Source organism: Stegostoma tigrinum, chromosome 39, assembly GCF_030684315.1.
Source record: "Stegostoma tigrinum isolate sSteTig4 chromosome 39, sSteTig4.hap1, whole genome shotgun sequence".
NCBI lineage: Eukaryota > Metazoa > Chordata > Chondrichthyes > Orectolobiformes > Stegostomatidae > Stegostoma > Stegostoma tigrinum.
In genome coordinates this window covers 14,796,127-14,818,997 of record NC_081392.1, presented here as the reverse complement: position 1 = coordinate 14,818,997, position 22,871 = coordinate 14,796,127, and the positions used below count along the sequence as shown (strand labels likewise).

At 39.9% G+C, this 22,871-nt stretch overlaps 1 protein-coding gene across 1 annotated transcript; it reads right to left on the bottom strand.

The window, feature by feature from the left end:
* Nucleotides 1–2,199: 2,199 nt before the first annotated feature.
* On the bottom strand, nucleotides 2,200–22,444 carry LOC125447765 (NF-kappa-B inhibitor beta-like). Its single transcript, XM_048522459.2, has 6 exons — nucleotides 21,775–22,444; nucleotides 13,148–13,253; nucleotides 12,607–12,847; nucleotides 10,320–10,408; nucleotides 8,876–9,121; nucleotides 2,200–6,034 (listed from the first exon to the last, which is right to left on the bottom strand). The coding sequence occupies exons 1-6, from the start codon at nucleotides 22,221–22,223 to the stop codon at nucleotides 5,996–5,998; spliced, it is 1,170 nt and encodes a 389-aa protein (XP_048378416.1). The 5' UTR covers nucleotides 22,224–22,444; the 3' UTR covers nucleotides 2,200–5,995.
* Between the last annotated feature and the right edge of the window lie 427 nt (nucleotides 22,445–22,871).

Here is a 22,871-nt window from a genome sequence, read left to right as displayed (position 1 = left end):
AGACAACTGTCACTGTATTGGCTGGAAAGGCACCAAAAGGTGAATACAGTCCCAGGTTGTTATGGAGGAGGTTGAACTTGTTGATTGTTGCCATAGTTACGCTCATACAAGCAAATGGAGAACTCCATCACACTCCTGACTTGTAATATGCAAAGGTGCAGAAGCATTACGAAGACAAGAGGTGAGTTAGTCAGTGTCTGAGGAGTCATGACAGGTGCTGTGCTAGTAGCCACAGAGTCAGAATCATACCTGACATCCCAATCTGACCTACTCCCATTTACCAGCATTTGGTCCTACCCTCTAACCCCTTCCTATCCATGTCCCCATCCAGATGCCTTTTAAATGTTGTAATTGTACCAGCCTCCACCACTTCCTCTGGCAGCTCATTCCACACACACGCACTATCAGCGTGAAAAAGTCACCTCCCCCAAGACGTTTTAATATCTTTTCCCTCTCACCTGAAGCCTAGGGCCTCTAGTTTTTAACTCCCCTACCCTGGGAAAAAGACCTTGGCTATTCATCCTATCCATGCCCCTTATGATTTTATAAATCTCTGCATTAGTCACCATAACTTATGTGGCTGATCCAGTTCCAGTTCTTATCAAATGACAACATCCAGGAAGTTGATAACGGGCGATGTGGTAATGGAAACATCTAACAGAGATGGTTAGATTTTCTTTTATTTCAGATGATTGTTGCCTGGCCAGCCTGGTGTAAATGTTAATTGACACTTTGCAGCCTGAATGTCATCCAAATCTTGGGACAAAGGACAGCAAGGTTTCACAAACAAGCAGTGAGATAATTGATTAGAAAGTGTAGTTTTATTGAGGAACAATGACTGGTCAGGATACTCTTGCTTGAAGTTGGGATTACCTGTATTTTTCTGAGGCAGGCAAGACCTCAGTCTAACCACCATCATGCAAGGTATGCATTTTGTATATACTTTAAATCATTTATTTTAAAATTTATTTCTGGAAGCATGGTGTTTTGAAATCAGTATGAGTGTGTGTTCCTGGAGTGCTAATAGGAATTTGTTTGCATTAGGAGAATTTTACAAGCAGACAGAGTAAATCAGCCTGCCTTCAATTAGAATGATCAGGAGTGTTTTGGTTTCAGTTCTCAAGTTCTAGTTGAAGTTAGATGTAAAAATACAGTTCTCCTGGAGCAAGAAGTCAGGTCAGAAAGATAAGAACAAGTTACCTCAGTACAAAGGCTTAGTTTTAAAGTTCCATATCAGAAGTGTTTGGTTAGAAGCCTGAAGACATTATCTGAAGCTATGAAAGTATAAGCTCAGCTATATGAATAGGAAAAGACTATCAAACTCTCAAGACTGGGAATTAAAAGCTATGATTCAGTCAAACCCACAGATGGGATAAAGAAGGGAATTCACTCTGGAATTTGAGTACTGTAAACTCAAATGTTGGGATACATGGAATGTTGCATTTTGAAGTGTTTTGAACATTTTCAAATTGCGTAACAATTTGTAAATGGAAATACAGTAGCTTGGTTTATTCTTATTTTATCATTTCTTTTGCATAACAGACTGGTTTCATTGTTAAAACTAAATCTGTAGCACTGCATGCTTGTTTTTCAGTGAATGATCACCTCAGCAAATTAAAAGAATACCATTTGTCAAGTCAAATCTGATTTGTTCAGTAATAACATGGCTGAGATCATAACACCATCAGCCAAAATTGGCAAACACTGACAGCATGGGTCTCTCTCAGTACTGCCTGAAAGAGTCAGAGGAATACGGTGATATTGTGGTAATGTCACTGGATTAGTTATCCAGAGGGTCAGGCTAATGGTCTAGGTATAAGGGTTCAAATCTCATTGTGGCAGCTGATAAATTTCACTTCAAACAATGCATCTGGAACGAGAGCCTGGGTGCTGAAGAAAATTGTAAAAACATACTTGTTCATTAAAATGGGAATCTGCTGTCTTTTCCCCTGGTTTGTTGTAGATGTGTCTCCAGACTCATAGCAATGTAGGGTTACTCTTCCTTGCCCTCAAAAACAATCTAGGTAACATATGACAGCTAGCAATGCCCACAGTCCAGGAGTAAATAAAAGAACAAAATGTCAGCAAATGTCAGCTAAAAGCTGTGGGATCTGAACACACAGCCTCCCTGGCCATCGAGTGCTAAGAAAGACAAAAAAAGGCGTTCAGTATGTTCACAAATAACAGCTTCAGAACAAGTTTTACAGCTATATTTGCAAATATTTATTTGTCAGTTTTTGTAAAAAGAGAGAAAAAAAGTGCTGGTTATCCACAATGGTTAATATCAGTCTTTAAAGCAAGCAAAACGCTGACTAACAATCCCAATATGCAGCTACAAGTTAAGAAAATGAACGATACAATTAAAATAAAACAATTCAGCAAACAGTTTAACAAAGCCAAAATTATAAGACTTGAAAGAAAAGCATTGCTACATTCTAGCAGTGCCTACATGATACTAAGCACGACAAAAACTCATCATTCAATATCTCTGGAACATCAAAACTAAACTAGACATTCTGTACATATGCAAAGTAATGTTTAAAAAAATACACTGTAATACAGAATAACTGTAGAAAAAAAAAATAACAGGACCATATTTCCATGATAGCTTTCAACTGATACTGATAAATTGGCCATTGCACTGCAAACGAATAAAAGAGAGTCTCCCAAAGTCAACACCACCCTCATGGCCAGAATTTCCAATTACAGTATTACAGGCAACTGTTAACATGATTCCCATTCTGCATATTTTTACATGTAGTTTCAACTTCAAAATGTTGAAATTGTGACCAGATATCAGTATAGCAGGAAGGTTAACAAAAGATGCACATCAAACAAGACTTCTAACAATAAAGGACTGCTTTCAAGATGGATACCATACTAGTTTCCCATTTCAAAGGGATATAAAGAATTAAATTTCTACAAATGACTAATTAGGGTGTTCCTTTTTCACTAGTATTGCTTGATCAGTTTAATTTGAATGATCTTTAAATAGGCTTTCCCAATGTGAAGCTTGAACTGGTTTTATCATGTACTAGATTTAAAAAGTTACACTAAGAAGCAAACTGTCAGCAATCAAACATTACTATCAGTCTACAAGCATGAAACCGCTTGTAGTGGCCAATCAATTTGGGGTGGGGTAGAGCGTGTATGCAAGGGTGAGAGAGAGAGAAAGAGAAAGAGAGAAAACAAGAATGATTGAGACAACCAAAATGCACAGGCTAATACTCGGAGAAGTAAACTAGAAACTCAGAAGATATAGCAGCATGTGTGAAGAGAAAGCAGAGTTAACGTTTCAGGTCCAGTGACCCTTCTTGAGATTTACAGCATTTGCAGTTTTTTTTTGTTTTATCATAATACTCTCGGGACAGTTTCAAATTTCACGGCAGCAGCAAATGGAAATCCATCATCCCTTCCCAAACTAGTCTCGATTAGACCACACAGCGAGAAATATGGGCTGGACTCTTGATTTCCCTCTCCACACAGTTCAGAGACAACAAATGCTGGTCCTGCCAGTTACTCAGGTGGCCCACAAAATAATTTTATAAAAAGAATCAGGCTGAGACTTTATATTGCTACATTTCCCATTTATTTTCCTCAGCAAAAGATGGATGGGTGGGTGGGTCAAGTTTTCAAAATCCAAGTTACATAGCCTTCTAAAAAGTACAGCCATTAATCAGATTGTGATGAGCACTGCAGTGTCCAGTTATGCTCACAGGGAGGGCACAAGGTGTGCATTTTCAAAAATGGCTTAATGGAGATGTCAAGACCAGTATTTCTTTTGCTGTAAAGTACTCCTGTCACCAGAAGAAAGACCGCTAAACCTTACACTGCTACTCTCTCAAATCCTCCAGGGACAAGACTTGGGCTTTCAACAGCATACTGGGTATGCCAGCTTACAAATGTATGGCCCACAACTAGCTCGCACTGCAAAATTGTGATAAGGACAGTGGGGAATGAGGGAGGGGACATAATCAATAGATATCTCCCAATGGCAACATGGAACATCAGTTTTAGAAGTCATCTCCCATTCCCCTTTAACACAAAAGCGGAATTGAGTGAACTGGGCTGCATCCCTACTGCTTCAAAGAATCAGAGGTGATCTCATTGAAAACTACAAAATAGTTATAAAGAAATTGACAAGATAGATCCAAGGAAGATCAGGAACATGGAATCTGGGGCCACAATTTAAAAATAAAGGAATGCCATTTTGGACTTAGACTAGGAGATTTATTTTACTCAGAGGGTTGAGGATCTTTGGAATTCTCTACTCAGGGGGTGATGGAGGCTTAGTCATCAATTCATGTTTAAAGATTAATAGATTTGCAGCATCAAATCTTATAGGGCTCATGTGGATAAAAGGCACTGAAGGATTTGATCAGCCATGATGGTATTAAATGGTGGAGAGGGCCTGATGGGCTAAATGTCCTATAGCACATTTTATACCTGTCAGCTTGCAGGAGATTTGCCACTCATATCACCATACCAAACAATTGCAAAGCTAGAGTTCAGACATTTTGAAATATTAATATTTCAAGTGTAAATGTAAATGATGACCATGGAATACATGTGCTTTTTTTTGCATGAATTATTATTCACTTTTACAAAACCAGAGAATCTGTCTTGCATTTCAGCTTTATTCATTTGCCTCTTCACCTAATCGTCCTCTGCTGAATTCATCTGAAACTCACTTCAGAGTCTCTTACCTCTAATTACGAATGTCACTGTGGAGGGTCTGGTTATGGGTTAACAAGACCTCCTGGCAAAAGACTGTTGCAGTGTGGATAGCCAGCAGAACTACAAACTATTTTTATTCATCACAGCTCAAATCAACATACTAAAATCAAAAATAATTTTAACATCCGACTTCCTAATGCTGCCTCCAACTTTTGTGAATGATATGTTCCTACACAGAGTCTCATTTGGCCATGGAGGCTACATTCTAGCAAGTTACTTAATTTACTTCCTGCAATCCAATATGCTGCAACTTAATCTTCCTAACTGTGACCGTTTCCTCTATGAAAGTCACCACAGTCTTGCCAGACCTTAGGCCTGCTCTCTCATTAGAGAGGTGAACAGACAGGTTGAGGAGAATCCTTTGCGATAACCTCAGCTGGTCCAAGAAGTTAACCCATGCTGTTAGCATCACTCTGTATTGCTATCCAGCCAACTAAGTTAACTGATACTCTCTATCCTCTTGCTATTGTTGTTTACCCGGTTATTGAAGCTAAAACGTTGCATCTTCCAGGGAAAAGAAACCCATTTAGCATTGACGCAACTTCAAGTTCAGAAGTTTGCTTATGAATCAACTTTGTTAATCTTCCAAACAAACACACACAAAAAAGCTTCTACTCCATCAGAGGTGGCAAGTCAGCTGCAGTAAAAGGAGCAATATAAGCGATCTTTTAAAAAAGAAACTTACTTCAGAGTCTCTTACCTCTAATTAAGAATTTCACTATGGAGGCTCTGGCTATGGGTTAACAAGACCTCCTGGCAAAAGACTGTTGCAATGTGGAGAGCCAGCAGAGCTGCAAACTTTAAAAATGGCAATGGTCCCTTTGCTCCATATTCCCCCTGCCACTAACCATACTCCGCTCATCAGCACCAAACCCCACCATCAAGATTCAGGTTTAACAATTAGAACTAAAACATTCTCCTGAATTTTGCCAGGTGCATCCCTCCTTGCCAGATTACACTGTGTTCACCCTACGTTTCCCAACTCCACGACCTACTGTATGTCTCACGTGACTTGTATTTTTATATTGGGTTCCCGCTTGACTTAAATCTGAGTGGCAACCAGTTCTCTACAAACCAAAAATTGGTATTTGTACACACCAGGTTATAAAGACTACTCCTAGATATTGGCTCAATACATGGCTACAAGACAGTGAAAACGACTATATGACGGTGCTCCTTTACAGTAGTGGAGTTGAACCACTTTAATGTTTCAACTGTAATGTTTAAATACAGCAGGACATCTGAATTTTCTGATCTTCTAATAACACCCATGCACCACAAAATCATCATACTCGCCCTACAAAACAAAGAAAAAGAGAATGAGGCAAAAACATTAATAAAAGCAGAACATTTGTGAAAGGTTACTTCATTGAATTGCAGTTAATATCTCAGAAATAGCCATTCGGTCCATCAACTCTGCACTGGTGTTCTTCTACTATATACCACTTGGTCCAATCTCTGTCACTTTCTAACTTTTACTGTCCTTCGTTTATCAGTAACTGCTTTAATTCATTTTCACAGTAATCCTGTGGATGCAGGGGTTTTTGTTATGAGGAGAGGTTTTGTACATTGAGCCTATACTATTGACGTTTACAAGAATGAAAGGAGACCTTGCTGAAACGTAAAATAATCTTGGATGGCTTTACAAGGTCAACACAGAGACTTTTTTCCCCCCCTTGTGGGAGAGTCTAGGACAGATGGCATTATCTCAGAGTGAGGGGTCATCCTTTTAAGGCAGAAATGAGAAGGAACTTCTTCTCTCAGGTGGTAGTGAATCTGTGAAGTTCTTTACAACAGTGGGCTGTAAAGGCAGGGTTGTTAAGGGTATTCAAGGTTGAGAGAGACAGATTTCTAATCAAGAATTACAGGGAAGAGGCAGGGAAGATTGAATGTGAGTTCAGTTACAGGCAACAGCCTTTGATTAGCTCAGGTTTATAGACAAACTGATTCCATTAGAAAGGCGAACAGTAACCAGAGAACACAGATTTAACATAATTAGCAAGAGTTAAGGGGATGAAGAAACTTTTCTTAAAAAAGTTGTAAGTTATAATGTGCTCGAATGAACTGACTTAAAGGGTGGTGAAAGCAGGTATTGTATTGAGTCAGAATTGCATAGTACAGAAACAGGCCCTTTGGTCTAACTTGTCCATGCCAAACAGGTATCCTAAATTAATCTAGTCCCATTTGCTAGCAAATGGACCATATTCCTCGCAAATGGCCCATATTCCTCAAAACCTTGACCTACTCTGATAACTATCCAGATGCCTTTTAAATGTTGTAATTATACCAGCCTCAACCACATCCTCTGGACGCTCATTCCATACATTCACCACCCTCTATGTGAACGAGTTGCCCCTTAGGCCCTTTCATATCGTTCTCCCTCTCACCTTAAACCTATGCCCTCTAGTTCTGAATTCCTCTACTCTAGGAAGAGACCATGGCTGTTCACCTTATCCATACCCCTCATGATTTTATAAATCTCTATAAGGTCACCCCTCAGCCTCCAACGCTCCAACGAAAATAGCCCCAGCCCATTCAGCATCTCCCTATAATTCAAACCCTCCAAGGCCAGCAACGTCCTTGTACATCTTTTCCACATTCTTTCAAGTTTAACAACATCTTTCCTACAGAAGGGAGGCTAGAATTAAAAACAACTTTCAAGGGCAATTTTATATGTAAAAGGAAACAAAATGCGCGAGGGCCACAGAAAAAGAACAGGATGGCAGAACTAATTTGTTACTTTTTTCAAAGAGAAAGCAACAGGCTGACAGGCCAAGTGGCCTCACTCAGAGATTCTATGGTGTATGTAGGCTTTTAGACCAGAGAACACATTTTAAACCCTAATCTGTTAGCTGAAGACAAGTAAGGCTCTACGATTGAGAGAAAAAATAAGGTAAGATCATTGCCGCTGATCATTATTTGGTGAACATTGGCAGGGTGGCAACTTTGAACAACGTCACAGGTCGGTCCAGCTTTGACTTGACTTGCAATGTTCCCAATTGCTAAACACACTGACAACACCCAGTCCAGTCTCAGGTATGAAGAATGGGAACCACAGAACATCCTTTCAATTTGGAGGTATAGAGAAAAAACAAAATCCATCCCTAGAACATTCAATTTCATCTTGGTAAATCAAATTTAAAAAAAACCTATTTTTTAGTCAACCTGTTCAGAGATGTCATTACACACTTCTGCAGCAGATGAAACTCAAACTCAGATGTCCTGGTCCATGAGTTGGGACACTACCATTGCATCGCAAGATGTCCCAATCCATTTTTGTTAAATGCCTGAGGGGCATAGATAACAAAGAGACCACTGACAAATCAAATGCATTTGAAATATGATTTACAGAATCTTTTGTATATCTTACGCAGAATAAAAGACCCCCAATGAGGATTTTTAAGAAAAAAAAATCAAAGATGAAGGCATCGCCAGCTAGGACAGCATTTATTGCCCATCCCGAAATGCTCAGAGGGTAGTTGAGTCAACCACATTGCCATGTAGGCCAGACCAGGACAGTTTCATTCCCTCAAGGATATTAGTGAACTAGATGGATTTTCCCAACAATCGGCAATGGATTCATACGCATAATTCGACTCAAGTTCAGATTTTTATTTAATTCAAACTCTACAATCTGCTGTGACAGGACTTGAACCTGGATCTCTGGGTTAATAGCCTCCCACGTTGGAAATGGTTGGAAAAAAGATAAAATTAGTGCACAACATCAAAGAAATGAAGATACAACATTGTGGTAACATCATTAAAGCAAACAACAAGTCACCATACTTCCAGTGGACCATATGGCTGCTCAGATAGTAGGCACTGAAAGATAGTGGTAGCAAAGATGTATTAAAATTTATAGAGAAACTAAGAGATGAAGAAATGGATGACATATACAATGGACTTGTTACAGGTGGCCTATGTGGAATGTGCAAGCACGGCACAGGCCAAAGGTGGAGATCTATGGCAGACAACCTTCTGGGAAGGTGAGACCAAGAAAGAAACAAAATTCAGTTTATAATTAGAAAATTCCTCATTAATTGAAGTTGCATGCATCTCGTTATGTCACCACAGCTAAACTACCTCCTATTCACATGCTGAATTTCAGACAAGGTTTCTTTTTATCTGCTTTACCTACCATGCCATCTTCATCAATTTCTTCACTCTCTTCCGACTCCTCATCTGTATCTGGCTCTGAAGAACCATAGTCTCTGAGCATCTGTGTTATGCTCCAATTAGGCCTGCACAGAGCCAGACAAATTGGTGTATAGCCATTGTACATCTGAGCGTGAACATCTGCACACCAGTCCAGCAAGAGTTTGACAATTTGCTGATTTTGTTCCTCCACTGCCAAATGTAAAGCAGTTCGGCCCGCAGACCTCTCCTAAAAAGAGAGATTGAGATAAAAGGTCTTATAGACCCAATGCAATACAAGTGGGTAACAATCTTTTTAGTTCATGGAATTCCTTAGTTTCAAAGAATTTTTCATTAATTCCCAAAGTATACAATAACACACATTCAAAAATTTAGCAATTGCCACCTATGCATCATTCTTCAGCAACATTCTGAACATCTTTACAATAACTGAAAAGGAAACGATGACAGGTAGCAGGACATCATTCTGAATGTTGTCATGGGTACAAAAATGGCTACAGTTTTGCACACAGAAGATAGTGCAAACGGGCATAAATTAATGGGTTTGAAACACTTGAAAGATCTTTCAGAGTGCAGAGAAAGTCAGACAGTGAGACCACAGCTGCCGATACTGTGCTCAGTACTGGTCTCCTTATTAAAGGAAAATTATATGTATGTTAAAGGCAGTTCAGAGGAGATTTACCAAGCTAAAACCAGAAATGTGCAATCTACTTCTGCTTCTGAGCTATATGATCAAATTTTTGTTTTTATTGGCACTCCCATGAGACACAAGTGAGGAGTGGTGGTGAAGAGACATTTGGTCACTAGGGCAAAATCTGCTGAGGACAGGGAACAAGGAGAAATGAGCTAAGAGGTCTCTTCAATGCAATTAGCAAAAAGAATGAACTACTTTGAAACACATTGTTATTAAGTAGCCAAACACAACAGTAATTTTGTATAGAGTAGACTAACAAACAGCCAATCATCCAGTAAATCAGGAATAACAAAATGTAGAGCTAGATGCACACAGCAGGCCAAGCAGCATCAGAGGAGCTGGAAAGCTGACGTTTTGGGTCTGGACCCTACTTCAGTTAATCAGTATTTTTTTGGGAGCAGCTATTGGTTGAATTAGATGGGCACACTGTGCTCTTGTTCTCATTTTTCTCTCTTGGACAAACCCATGGCACCTTTAATGTCCTCTTTATGGTCTGTGCTCTGCTTCTGCATCGCAGCCATTTAGAGGACAACAAAGTGAGGTCTCAGTGTAGACTGTGGGAGGGGAGAATCCTAAACGGGAGTAGGTGGGGGACAAAAAAAAAAATCAGTTTTATAACAGGGGGCAGTCCCCTTCTGTTTAGTACAAATCAAAAGAGAAACCAAAGCTTTTGCAGCTGTGCAAGTGGGCCCAAAAGCTTGGTCTCAATTTTGAGCAAATGAAGAGTACTTGCCTTTGCATTTATTTCAACTTTAGATTGCAAAAGATATTCAACGATATGAACATCATTAACCTTCACTGCCAAGTGCAAGGGTGTGAATCCTACAAAAGAGAGGTAAACCCATTAGTTCAAAACTTGATACTTGTTAAAATAAAATTTCTCTTTGATTTTGTATTTAATAATTCTCTTTTCTCCCTCCAGTTTTCTAAAGGTGTTGATTCCTTACTGTGATGGGTACAAGGTTTTAGGAGTACTGTATGTTCCAAGGACCCTTGTCAAGTAGAAATTGAATGAGAGGTTTAATGCAGGAAGTTTAAGATGTACACTCAGAAGTAGGCCAATCATTCCATTGCTCTGCTCTGCCATTCAATAAGATCATGGCTGATCTGATAATTCTCAACTCTACTTTTCTTCCTTATCCACATAAGCATTGATTCCCTCACTGATTAGAAATCTGTCTACCTCAGCCTTGGCTATACTTAATGACACAGAATTCCAGATACATTACCCTCAGAGAAACTATTCATGCATGCCTCTGCCTGCAACGTGTGACCCCTTAGTCTGAGATTACGCCCTCCAGTCTTAGACTTTCCCACATCTACCCTGTGAAGTCCCCTAAGAATCCTAAATGTTTCAATAAGGTCTCCTTTTATTCTTCTGATCTCCAATAAGTACAGGCCCAACTTACTCAGCCTCTCTTCATAAGAAAATCTTTCTAAAATCTGGATCAACCTAGTGAACATTCTCTGGCTGTCTCAAATGCTAATACATCTTTCCTTAGATAAAAAGAATTCGAAACTGTTCACAGTACTCCAGTCATGGTCTAAAAAGTGCCTTGTATAGTTTTAGCAAGACTTCCCTGTTTTATACTCCATTCCCTTTGAAATAAAGGACAACATTCCATTCACCTTCCTTTATAACCTTCTGAACTTGGATGCTAACTATTTATGATTTATGAAAGAGGACTCCCAAATCATTCAAGATTGTAACACATTCTCTATGCACATAATATTCAGCTCCCCTATTCTTCTGGGAAAAGTTCATATACTTCCAAATTATATTCAGCTACCAAATTTCTGCCAGGTCAGTTAACATGTCTGTATTCCTCTGGCGATTCGGTAAATCCTCATCGTTTGCCTTCCCATTTTTTTGGCAATCGCAAACTTGACTATATTAATTCCCCATTCAACTTAGTTAAGCAATTGTGGTTCCCCTCAGCACAGATTCCTGAGGCGCTCCACTAGTTACAGATTGCCATCCTGAAAATGTCTCCTTTATCCAACTCTGTCTTTTAGTTAGCCAATCCTCTAGCCTTGCTAATGTATTACCTCAACATCATAGTCTTAACTTTTTAAGTGGCTTAATGTCTGGTAGTTTCTCAAACAGCTTGCAAAAATCCATATTATATCTACAAGCTTCTGCTTTATATATCCTGCTTGTTACATCCTCAAATAATATGAAGAAATTTGTCAGGCATGATTTCCCCTTCAAGAAACCATGCTGACTCTGTTTGATCATATCATGTATTTCTAAATACTCTGTTATTGCATCCCTCATAACAGACCTTAACATTTTTCTAATAATAGCTAAAAAGCTAACTGCACTACAGATCCTTTTTTTGCCTGTTTTTGAATACAAGTATTACTTTGGGAACTATCCAGTCTGCAGGCATTTTTCCAAAACCTAAGAATTCATGTAAGATTATGCCCTGTGCTTTCATTAACTACCTTTTAATATCTAGTGATTGTTACTGTACTTATTTCTTCTCCCATTTTTGGTCCTTGATATATAGTATTTTTGAAACATTATTCGTGTCTTCTAACATGAAGACAAATGCAAAATACTTATTTATGTTCTCTGCCATTTCCTGGCTCCCCATTAATATTTTGCAAGCCTCAGAGGCCTGTGTTCACTTTGGCCTCACTCTTTTTACATATTTAAAGAAGCTCCTGCCTTCCACCTTGACATTCTTGCATATTTATCCTCAACGTTTATTTTCTCTTGGTTACCCTTTGGGTCTCACTGATGTACATTTTCCAGGTGGAGTTACTACACAGTGGACACTACACCCCCCTGAAACCCAGATCTATCAAAGCTAGTATCAAAGCTCCAATTGACACAGTTAACTCAGCTCTGAATCAAACATTCAGATCTAACTGGCTAATTTGCACAATTCCTTTGCACATCAAGGGGCCCTGTACTTTTTATCATCTTGTTAATACCTATTTGCTCTTCTAGCCAGAAAAACACCTTCTAATCAGAACGTAATTTATCAATATTAACTTTTTAAAGACTCTACCGTTATAGTTGTAGCAATTCAGCTGCTGTGAGACTTGGGATGGGTCAAAGAGACTGGAATTCTTTAGACCATGAACATGATGAAACAGGAGAGCTTGAACACAGCTGGTGGCTCTTTCCATGCACGCTAGGTGTAAGGCAGTGTTCCCATCCTTCTCTTGCAGCAAGAGGTTTGCCCCGGCAGCCACCAACCTCTCCACAAAATCAGCACGCCTAACGATCACCGCTAAATGCAGTGCTGTCTGCAAGAGATGGTGGAGGAAAATATATCAGATTGTTTTTGGAGACAGTAGCATGCGGTGCAAAGGGCAAGTTTATGCTCCTAATATAGTAGGAAAATAATAAGCAAGGTGCAATACACAAATAATAAGGGGATGTTACAAGGAAACAATCTAACCAAATGTTTGAATAACAACAAATAACAGTAGCAATTAATGCCTTCTCTCTCAAACAAAAGCAGAAATTGCTAGAGAAATTCAGCAGGTCGGGCAGCACCTGTAGAAATTATGCAGAGTTAACATTTCGGGTGCAGTCCTACTCACCTGGTTCAAGTCATTCTGCAGGTTCAGGTATTCAGCATCCATTATATAACAGAGGATAGTGATGAAAAAGTTGACTTTCTCATGGATGACAGAAAGGTGCAGTGCCCTATTAAATAAAAAGATTCATACATGTTAGTCAATTTCTCATGATATTTCACACAATTGCTTTATTCAAAAATAAGTAAACACAGCACAACTCTTTGAAGCAATCATACAACACGAGCAAACCCAACAATTGTGGCTCATCCATAACTGCTCTACAGAAGATAGCGGTGAGCCACAAATGAATTGGGGTATGACAGTAAAGATGTGTTACTGCAATTACATAGAACCTTGGTGAGACCTACACATGAAGTACTGCATACAGATTTCAGCTTTTTACTAAAGGAAGGCCAGACCTGCCTACAGGACACAAAGAAAGGATCACTTGAATGGGTTAAGCAAAACATCTGAACAGACTGACTAGACTGTATTCCTAGAATTAAGAAGAATGACATGATATATTGTTTGAAATTCTTAATGGGTTTGACAGGATGGATGTTGAGAGGATGCTCCACTTGGAAAGGGAGTCTAGAATAAGGGCTCACAGACCCAAAAGAAGGAAGACTATTATTTTAGGACTGAGATGAGGAGGAGTTCCTTTACGCACAGGGTTGAGAACTTTTAGGATTTTTTACCCCAGAGAATTGTTAATCCTTAGTTTGTAGTGCAATTAAGACAGAACACAACAGGCTTTTGGATACCCTAGAAATTAAGGGATATGTGAAAGTGCAGAAAGATTGAGATAGAAGAGCAACCATGATTGTATTGAGTGACAGAGCAAGACCAAATGATCAAGTCTAGTTTTTTTCCCATCAACCTGACTGAATAGAAATTAGCATACAGTCTAAACGGTTGAATCAAACTATTATGAATCTTCCACCAACCATGGAAGTTGTCAGACCTTGTCATCTCCCTCCAAAATTATTAGAAGAATTTTCCAGTGAGAGAAATATGGGTCCATGTCAAGTGTTATGTCTGTTCAATTTCAAGACAACTACCAGCTAGCAAAACATGTATTAATGTGGCAAATCAATGTTGAAAATTACAATGGTGCAAAGATATATGCAAATAAATCCCGTAGTATGTTTGACCTGAGTTTCCTATTCCCTTCTTCAGAATCTGGTGGGCAAAATGACTAATTTAGAAACTACTGAACCAAGTCGGCACTTTTCTGAGATTGAAGTTGGCTATTAATCACACACCACACAGAACTGGCGCAGACAATTAACATTAAGATGAAAATACCTCAATTTTGTCAGAGAGTCTGGCTCAACCTTCACTTAGAAGCAGATGGGCTTTTGTTTGACACTGTATCCAGGACAGTGTAACTTATGATGCAGCATGCCTTCAGGCAAGTGTCAAGTTTTGGTCAAGAACTCAAGTTCTTTGACTGGTGTTTGAGCCCAAAATCTTTGGCTCAGAAATTAAAAATACCACCAGAAGCCAATCAGACATGCTTGACTTTGCTGCGAGAAACCCAGTTAGCCAAACAGACTCAGATTATTACACAAATGAGCCACAAATTAACTTTTACAAAACCTAACTCCTTATTGTCTTCCTCAACTTCCTTCAAAATCTGCCTCCCTTCTCCACTGTAACAACTTGCATTGTATCTTTTGCCATAGAAAGTATCTCAAGGCATTTTGCAGAAAAATTAGAAACAAATGTTGAGCAGTTAGAAGAGATGACTGAATGCAGAGACATTAAAAAGTTTGAGGCTGCTTTTGAAGTGTGGAAAATTAGCAAACGTTGGATGGAGAGGGAATGCCTAGGAATTAAAGGAAGTGTGGTGAACGTAGATGTAGAGGTATACTGAAAGGATGACAATGCCTAGAAGACAAGAAAAAGGTGGTCACAGGACACTTGAAGTGGTTGGGCTGGAGAAGGCTGCTGAGGCAGGATGATGCATAACCACAAAAATTTGCAAATGATGCCAAGAACAGTGAACTCGATGCACTTAAAGTCATGAGGCACTCATCATGGACAGTGGTGTTTTGAAAGAGTGCAAAGTGTGCAGAATGAGGACTGTAAGTTAGGTGAAGCATTACAGAAGTCAATAAGATAAACATATGTGGAACACAATCCACCAGTTCCCCTAAAAGTGACACATCATCTAACCTGGGACTATATTATCATGCTTTCACTATCACTGGGTCAGTAACCCAGATTTCCTCCCAAACAGTACCATGGCTGCATGATCGCACAGGCATATAAGAACAGGCGACAAATTCCCATCTGGTCAAAGTTCATATCTCCAAAAATAAAGCTTTAAAAATTAGTCAAGAGATCAACAGCTGTTTGATAGTTGCTAAAATAGATGCTTCCTTGAGCCCCATTACCTGAAAATCTCCTAATCCTACTGCATGTGCAACAATAAGTAATTGATTGACCTTTAAGATATAATAATTAATGTCTCATTGTTTATCACAGCACAAGCACAAGCTTAAAAACAAGAAAGTAGTGACACTTTGTGCCAGTCATTTAATGTAGATAGCATTTGGTGCTAAAATATAAGCACAGGGACTATCCAACATGCTTCGCACAAAACTTGTCAGGAGTTCAGATTTGTCCAATATGTCAGCATCAAGGCACAACACATGGTTAAACCCTGGGCTACATCAAATTAACGCACAGGGGAAGCATAAGAATTGCTTCCAGTGCCACTGGGGAAAAAAAAAGTAAGAAAAAAGGTATGGCTTCTGTTCCCGATTGTTGGCGCATGCTTCTCATCGAGAAATACAATTATACAGGCAATCAGGAGAAGGATCAAGTTTAGGTGCACACTTCAAGGTCAGAGTACTTTGCCATTGTTTCCTGTTCAAAATGGTGAGAAAAAGACATTTGAATGAATGGACAGAATTCTGGAGGGACAGTATCCTGGCTTAAGTAGATTTCAAGGAGAGACAAGAGAAAATTGGAGCAGGGAAGATGGGGAATTCCTTTCTTGGGTGCATTGCGATATTAATTGTAGATAAATGATTAACTGCAATCTCTTCAGTCCATAAAGTCGTTAAAAAGCCAGCTACACGCTGAGAATTTATCTAATGCCGGGAAATTCCTGGACTATTGCTGCATTCTGAGTTACTGCAACTGACACATCCTGTCAAGATGAACATATTCATTGACTCCATGAACAACCAGACATTGTTTGTCTATTTAATCCTTTTCTTTAAGCATGGATCGCTAACGATAATCAAAATACCTCAATGATTTAAAACAGCTCTGACTAAACATTACATCACATTAGGAGCAATGAATTTGAACAGAGGGGAGTGAAACATTAAGGGTGCTTGTTGGTGGTATTTGACGAGGTAGGAGATCTACCTGGGGTGAAGACATCATTTGACAGTCCTCATGATCCTATGGAGATCTACATCTGTGCTGTTTGCTACCATGTGTTAGATACAAAACATAATTTAGCACAAAGCATAGATGTAAAAAAGGAAGCACCTGCTTTGACCAGGTAGAAACACGTTTGAAAAGGTCTCTACCACTTGATATCACACACAGAAGAAACTGTCTACTCAGACAGTATTGTAACATTGCTAATGAGCTGAATATTCTAACCTTTGTCCAGCAGCAAATCATCAGGAACTAAAAAGAACGCTGGAACTAGAGGGGATGATTATCAACATTTTGAATAAAATTTAGTTGTATGCAACAGGGCTCTTCAGTGTCTAGTTCCTTTTTTTCCATAAACCCACATACTTATTTCTTAGAATGAGGTCTGCAAGTCAGCTCACTCAACAGGTCAGTGGGAACAGAAGCTTAGGGAGTTTTTTGGGGGATGGGGGGGGCAGCTACATACAGAAAAACGTACCAAGGGGGTGACTTTAACTCCTCCATGTTGGTAGTGTTTTGTTAAAATTGAGCAGGTGGATACGACTTCCTTTATACCTGCCCCATTTCAACTTTGCCCAATTTCCAAATGGCAGATGTTTCTGCTGCAGGCAAGCCTGAGAAACATCCAACTAAAGGATCCAATGGCAACATTTGGGTCTTGATCTGAAGTGAACACACAAATGCATAACGTTGCGCTTTATGTGCACAGCGATTAGAGCAGGTGAGGCCCAGATCAGTGTAATGTCACATTTTTATTTATATTTCCACTTGGAATTTATTCCCTCAATGAGGTAACAGTGGTAACAGTGGTAACTACAGCCTTTTCCAAATTTTCAGAGTAACAAAGTCAATCGAAGTCAAATTAGTGAGCAGCATACATGTATAAGAAAACAGGGGGCCCTCAATAACTGAATTTGAGAGCAGATTAAGACTGGAGTTAGAGGATACTTTTCTCTCAGAGGATAGTGAGTCTGTGGAATTCTTTCCCACAGAGGGCTGCTGAGACTGTTGCTATGTGCATTCAAGGAACAGATAAATTTCTAATCAGTGTGGGAAACAAGCATATAAGTGGTTACAGCAGGAAAGTGGAAATGAGCATTTCAGTCAAATAAAAGCAAATTCACACATATTTTAGGAATCAGACATGAAACAAAAATGCTGGAGAAATTCAGCAAGGTGGGCAACATCTGCAGCATCAGCTCCAAAGAACAGTCATACTGACCTTAACTATTTTTTAAAATCTACAGATGCTGACAGACTTGCTGAGTTTCTCCAGCACTTTCTATATCAGATCAGCCATGATTTCACAACTGGCAGAGCAACTGGATGGGCCAAGTATCCTACTTTTGTTCCTACGTCTATCATCAGATGCTGCTGCTGGAAAACTCCTGCACTAAATGGAAAGCAGACTAGCTGTGACAAACGGCTGCAATTATGTATTTTTGTGCACCACAGGTAATAATAAGGGAATTTCTAAGTTTCTACAGATATGAGAGACTAAATAAACATTATAGTGGCTCAAGGGCGGAAGCTGGAAGAAACATATTTAGGACCTGACATTTGATATTAGCTATAATTATATGACATTCCTGTCACAATTTTCTCACTACTATCTGTGATATTTTTACGCACAGTTGGAAAATGCTCACATGCCACAAGGTAGAACATAATTCTAATCCCTCCCTCATGCACATCCTGGATTTTGTCTTCATGAGATAACGCAGGTAGGCTTGGAGCCTCACAGGCCATGGCTACGCTTTGTTATCAGGCTTACTGAACACAGAAACAAAAAAAGTTATGCTGAAACCTTATTCATTATTGGTTAAGTACCATTTGCAGGATAGTGCTGAATTCTTGGCATCTGTTAAACGTGTCAAAACCTTGGAGAGGGTTCAAAGGAAGTTAACCAATGTGACAGCAATGACGAGGTACTAGGGAAGAGAAGGTGAGGGAAGGTTGATCGCTTTGAAGAGTGAAAGACATAAATTCAGTCAAAATTACTATTACTCCTTAAACATTATCATTATAGTGGACTATTTAGATAAGAATCTAATGATGACCATGAATCCATTGTCGAAAAAACCCACCTGTTTCACTCATGTCCCTTAGGGAAGGAAACTGCCATCCCTACCTGGTCTGGCCTACATGTGACTCCAGGCCCACAGCAATGTGGTTGACTCTTAACCACCCTCTGGGAAATTAGGGATGGGCAATAAATGCTGCCTAACCAGCAACACCCTGATCCCATCAATGAATGAAGGATTAAAGTAATAAAGGAGTTATCTTTCAGTTGAACATAGAACTTTAAAATGTTCACAAACTGATTTTCCTTAAATACACAAAGGTTCACATTTCAAAAGTACTTCACCAAGTACAAGTGGTACAGGCAAGGAGATGAGGCAACTACAGTCAGAAAGGAGACCTCAGAAATCAAGCAAAAATAATGAGAAAAATTACCATCTTCAACAATACTATTCATCCTGATTGTTATTGCTGCCTTTACAACTTAATGGTTTTTCAGCATGAAATAGTGGATTTCCCTTTATATTGCCCACAGAAGCCGGGTGTGGGTTGAGAATCCCACCACAGTACATCAGTCATACTCTGGTTATCGGGAGTTGCATTTGGGGTTTGTCAAATGGTACAAAATAGAAATTCTGATCAAGGCATCAACAAATAGTATGACAGAAAGTTGGTGACCAAATGAGTAGAGTGTGCCAAACTTAAGGAAATGTCACATGTTAATAGTTCCCTCATTGCAATCAACAAAGCTAAGGTTTATGTTGATACAGCTTGTTAATTATTGCCTCTCAAAAGAGTGCAAAGCCTTGCACATTCCTATCCACAAAATCTATGCACAGAAAATCTTGATTGACAATTCAGTGCAGGGCTGAGGGGTTCAACTCCAGAGATTACATCTTTATGATAAAATATTATACCAAGTCCCTAACTGCTTCCCCAACAGTGAGCACGTACAAGATCCAGGTAACTACTTTGAAGAAGCACAGGCGAGTTTATTTCAGTGACAAAAACAGAATTTGCTGAAAAAGCTCAGCAGGTCTGGCAGCATCTGCAAAGAAAAAGTCAGAGTTAACATTTCAGGTCCAATGATCCTATCTCAGAACAGTTCTGAGGAAGTCACTGGACCTGGAACATTAATTCTGATTTTTTTTCTTCACAGATGCTGCCAGACCTGCTGAGCTTTTCCAGCAAATTCTATCTACATTCCTGATTTGCAGCATCTTCAGTTCTTTTGGTTTTTATTGAGTTCATTTCAATGTCCTAATATGTTGCCTTCCACAAATGTCACTATAGCATATAATGAAGTCATCATCTCTGTTGTTTGTGGGAGCTTGCAGTGTGCGAATTAGTGCAATCTTTCCTACAATATGACAGATAATACATGTCACAACGCACTTAATTGATTATAAAACACTTTATGATTTCCCATGGCCATGAAAGGTGCTATACATATAAGAAACATAAGTATATATGTAATCTTAAATTTCAAAGTTCAGCGGGGAGGCTAATTATGTCTAAGGTGGTATTTGCACATCACTTGGAGATCACCAATCAGTGCTTTTTGCAGAAACGTCCTGCCATTTTGTCAATATAACACTTTAAATATAATCTACGAGCCGAGCATTTTGATGGGATGCTTGAGGACATGAGAAGTTGCTACATAAATACAAGTCTGTTCTTTATTTTGTTACCTTATCACCTTGCAAAACTTGACCAAAAACAGCTGCCTTGATAATCAAAAGGCAAATTCCTCATCGAGCTAAACAAGGCAATATTTGGAAAAAAAGCTCAGGCAAAGATCTATGTTTTAAAGAGATGCTTTTAAAAAAAAAGGAAACAGAAGTAGAGTAATGGAGAGGTTTAGAGAGGAAATTCCAGAGATTAGGGTCATGGCTGCTAATGGAAGAGTGATTTCAGAGCAGGGTTTTCTGTATATCAGATTATGTGAATCTCTGCAGTATTCTGTTTTAAAACTGATTTAATGTGAATGTGGCACTCCTCAAGACAAGGGATGTTTAAATTCCAGTAAATTTGTGCAGTCAAAATGAGTTTTAACTATTCCCAGAAAATACAAATGCAAGCTCCTCTACTCTGCCCAGAAACATGTCTGAGTCCCAAAACCATTTCCAACTGCATGAGAGTGACATTTCTGAGAGAGTCAATTTGCAGCCTCAACAAATGAGACTTTCATCAAAGGGAAGTCTGGTGCTGTGGACCTAGGAGAATGTTAAACTGAGACTGCCACATTTCACATAGGATCACTTTCACCAACAGCGATTAATTCAAACCCAGGTCACAGATGAAAGAAAAGACAGTCACCACATCACATAATAATTTTTAAAATGCTTTTTATTCAGTCACAGCAATGTGGGCATTGCTGGCTGGCCAGCATTTATTGCCCATATCTAGTTACCATTGAGAACATGGTGTTGGAGCTGCCTCCTTGAACTGCTGCAATCTGTTTAATAATAATTCTGTCTTTTAAAAAAAAAATCTTCCTTTGAATACTAAATTGTACATAAAGATATTGTACATCAGAAACTAAAAATTCTATTTGGGTTAGGTGTTAGAGATAGGACTGCCTCCAGGAATATATTGAGAGGGGAATTAAGCAACTTCAACTTCTTTCATCACCTCAGATTTCAAAGAACTGCGTGGAAACTTTCAAAGGGTAGTCACTGTATAATAGAGGTCAATGCAGCAGGTGTTTTACACACAGCAAGATCCCACAAAATAAACAATGGCCAGATGATCTTTTCCCTTGGTGGCAACATTGGCAGAGGAAGTAAAGTTGACTAGGTCACTACAGAGGACACTTCATGTTCTTCCTCCAAATAGCTCCATAAAATCCTTGAGTTAGCATCTCATCCAAAAAATGATACACCTTTGACACAGCAATGCCCTCTCAGTACTGCAATGGGAATGTCAGACTTGATTCTTGCGCTCAAGTCTTTGGAGTGAGGCTTAAACGCACCATCTTCTGATTAAGAGACACGTCTTTGAAATAGTGCCAGAATTTTTTTTTTGTATTCACCAGTCAGGTTTAATGACCTCATCTGAAAGTTGACAATGGATTGTTGCTGGTACTGGGCATACCAGCACATGGGCTGAAGGTGTATTTCTGCATCTGGTACTTGGGAATGATGGAACCAAGTAAACCCATACCCCCATGCCCACCCACAGTTGACACTTTATTACCCCCTCATGCAAGCGATACTCACGAGTCCAAGTCTTCGGTTCGGTAGTGGCGCAATTCCTTCAACTCATTCACTGCTTCTTGGGAACTTCCCAGCTCCATTCCCTGGGTGATCTGACCGGTGCCACTCAGTTTCACATCCTCGATGCCCTGGGTGATCTGGCTAACGCCACTCTCTGCCCACCGCTGGGTGGATAAGCAAATGTCTGGCTCAGTGCCCATGGACATGCCATCCTTGCCCTCCCCACCATCAACACTCTGGTCAACGCCACCCAACTCACTGAACTGGCTGACCTGCAGCTCACTGAGGGAGCCAATGCCACTGTCGTAGTAGTCATCGCCCTCTACCTCAGCGGGTAGCCCCAGGCTGTCCAACTTGGCCTGGCCACCCCACGGCGCGGCCACTTTACCAGTGCCCAGCTTGATCGTCTGTTTGGATGAGTTGCCATTTGACAGCTGCGGGACAACCTCCATGTTTTTTTCTCTGGACTCCCGACGTGATAATGAAAATCGCTCTTGAACACGATTCTAAAGGACGCCAGTCGACTCATCAGCGAAATCTATGAGGTAAAACCGCCATCCCTCTCGCCGCGGAGCAGCAGCTTTAACGGGAAAGTGAAAGAAAGACACGGAGATGAAACGGACGCCTCACCAAAAATGGCCGACGCCTTGTTTACCCTTTTGTCTGGTGGGAATTTCCCCCGCTAGGCCAGGGACCAATCGAATTGCGCTTTCCTGGCAGGTCCCTGTGAGGGAGACGACGTTGCCCATGCGCAGACGCTGCCCCCGCCGCAATGGCCTGTGGTAGTTGTAGTCCTGGCGATAGCAAGTCTTTAAAGACTGCAGTGCTGGCAGTCAGAGGCAACGGAGTGGGTGGCGGGGGGAGCCCAGCAAGTCAGGTAGTATTAGAGGGGTGGGAAAGTCAACGTTTCAGATCTGGACTCTTCATCAGGACTGTTGTTCGTTATCAAGGACAACAACAACTTGAGCAAGTTTCAGGCTGAGGATCTGGAAAGAAAGTGTTGGAGAAACTCAGCGGATCTGGCAGTGTCTGTGGAGAGAGGGACAGTGTTTTGCTTCTGTTATTCGCTGATGGCAGCGGTCATTGCCCATCCCTAATTG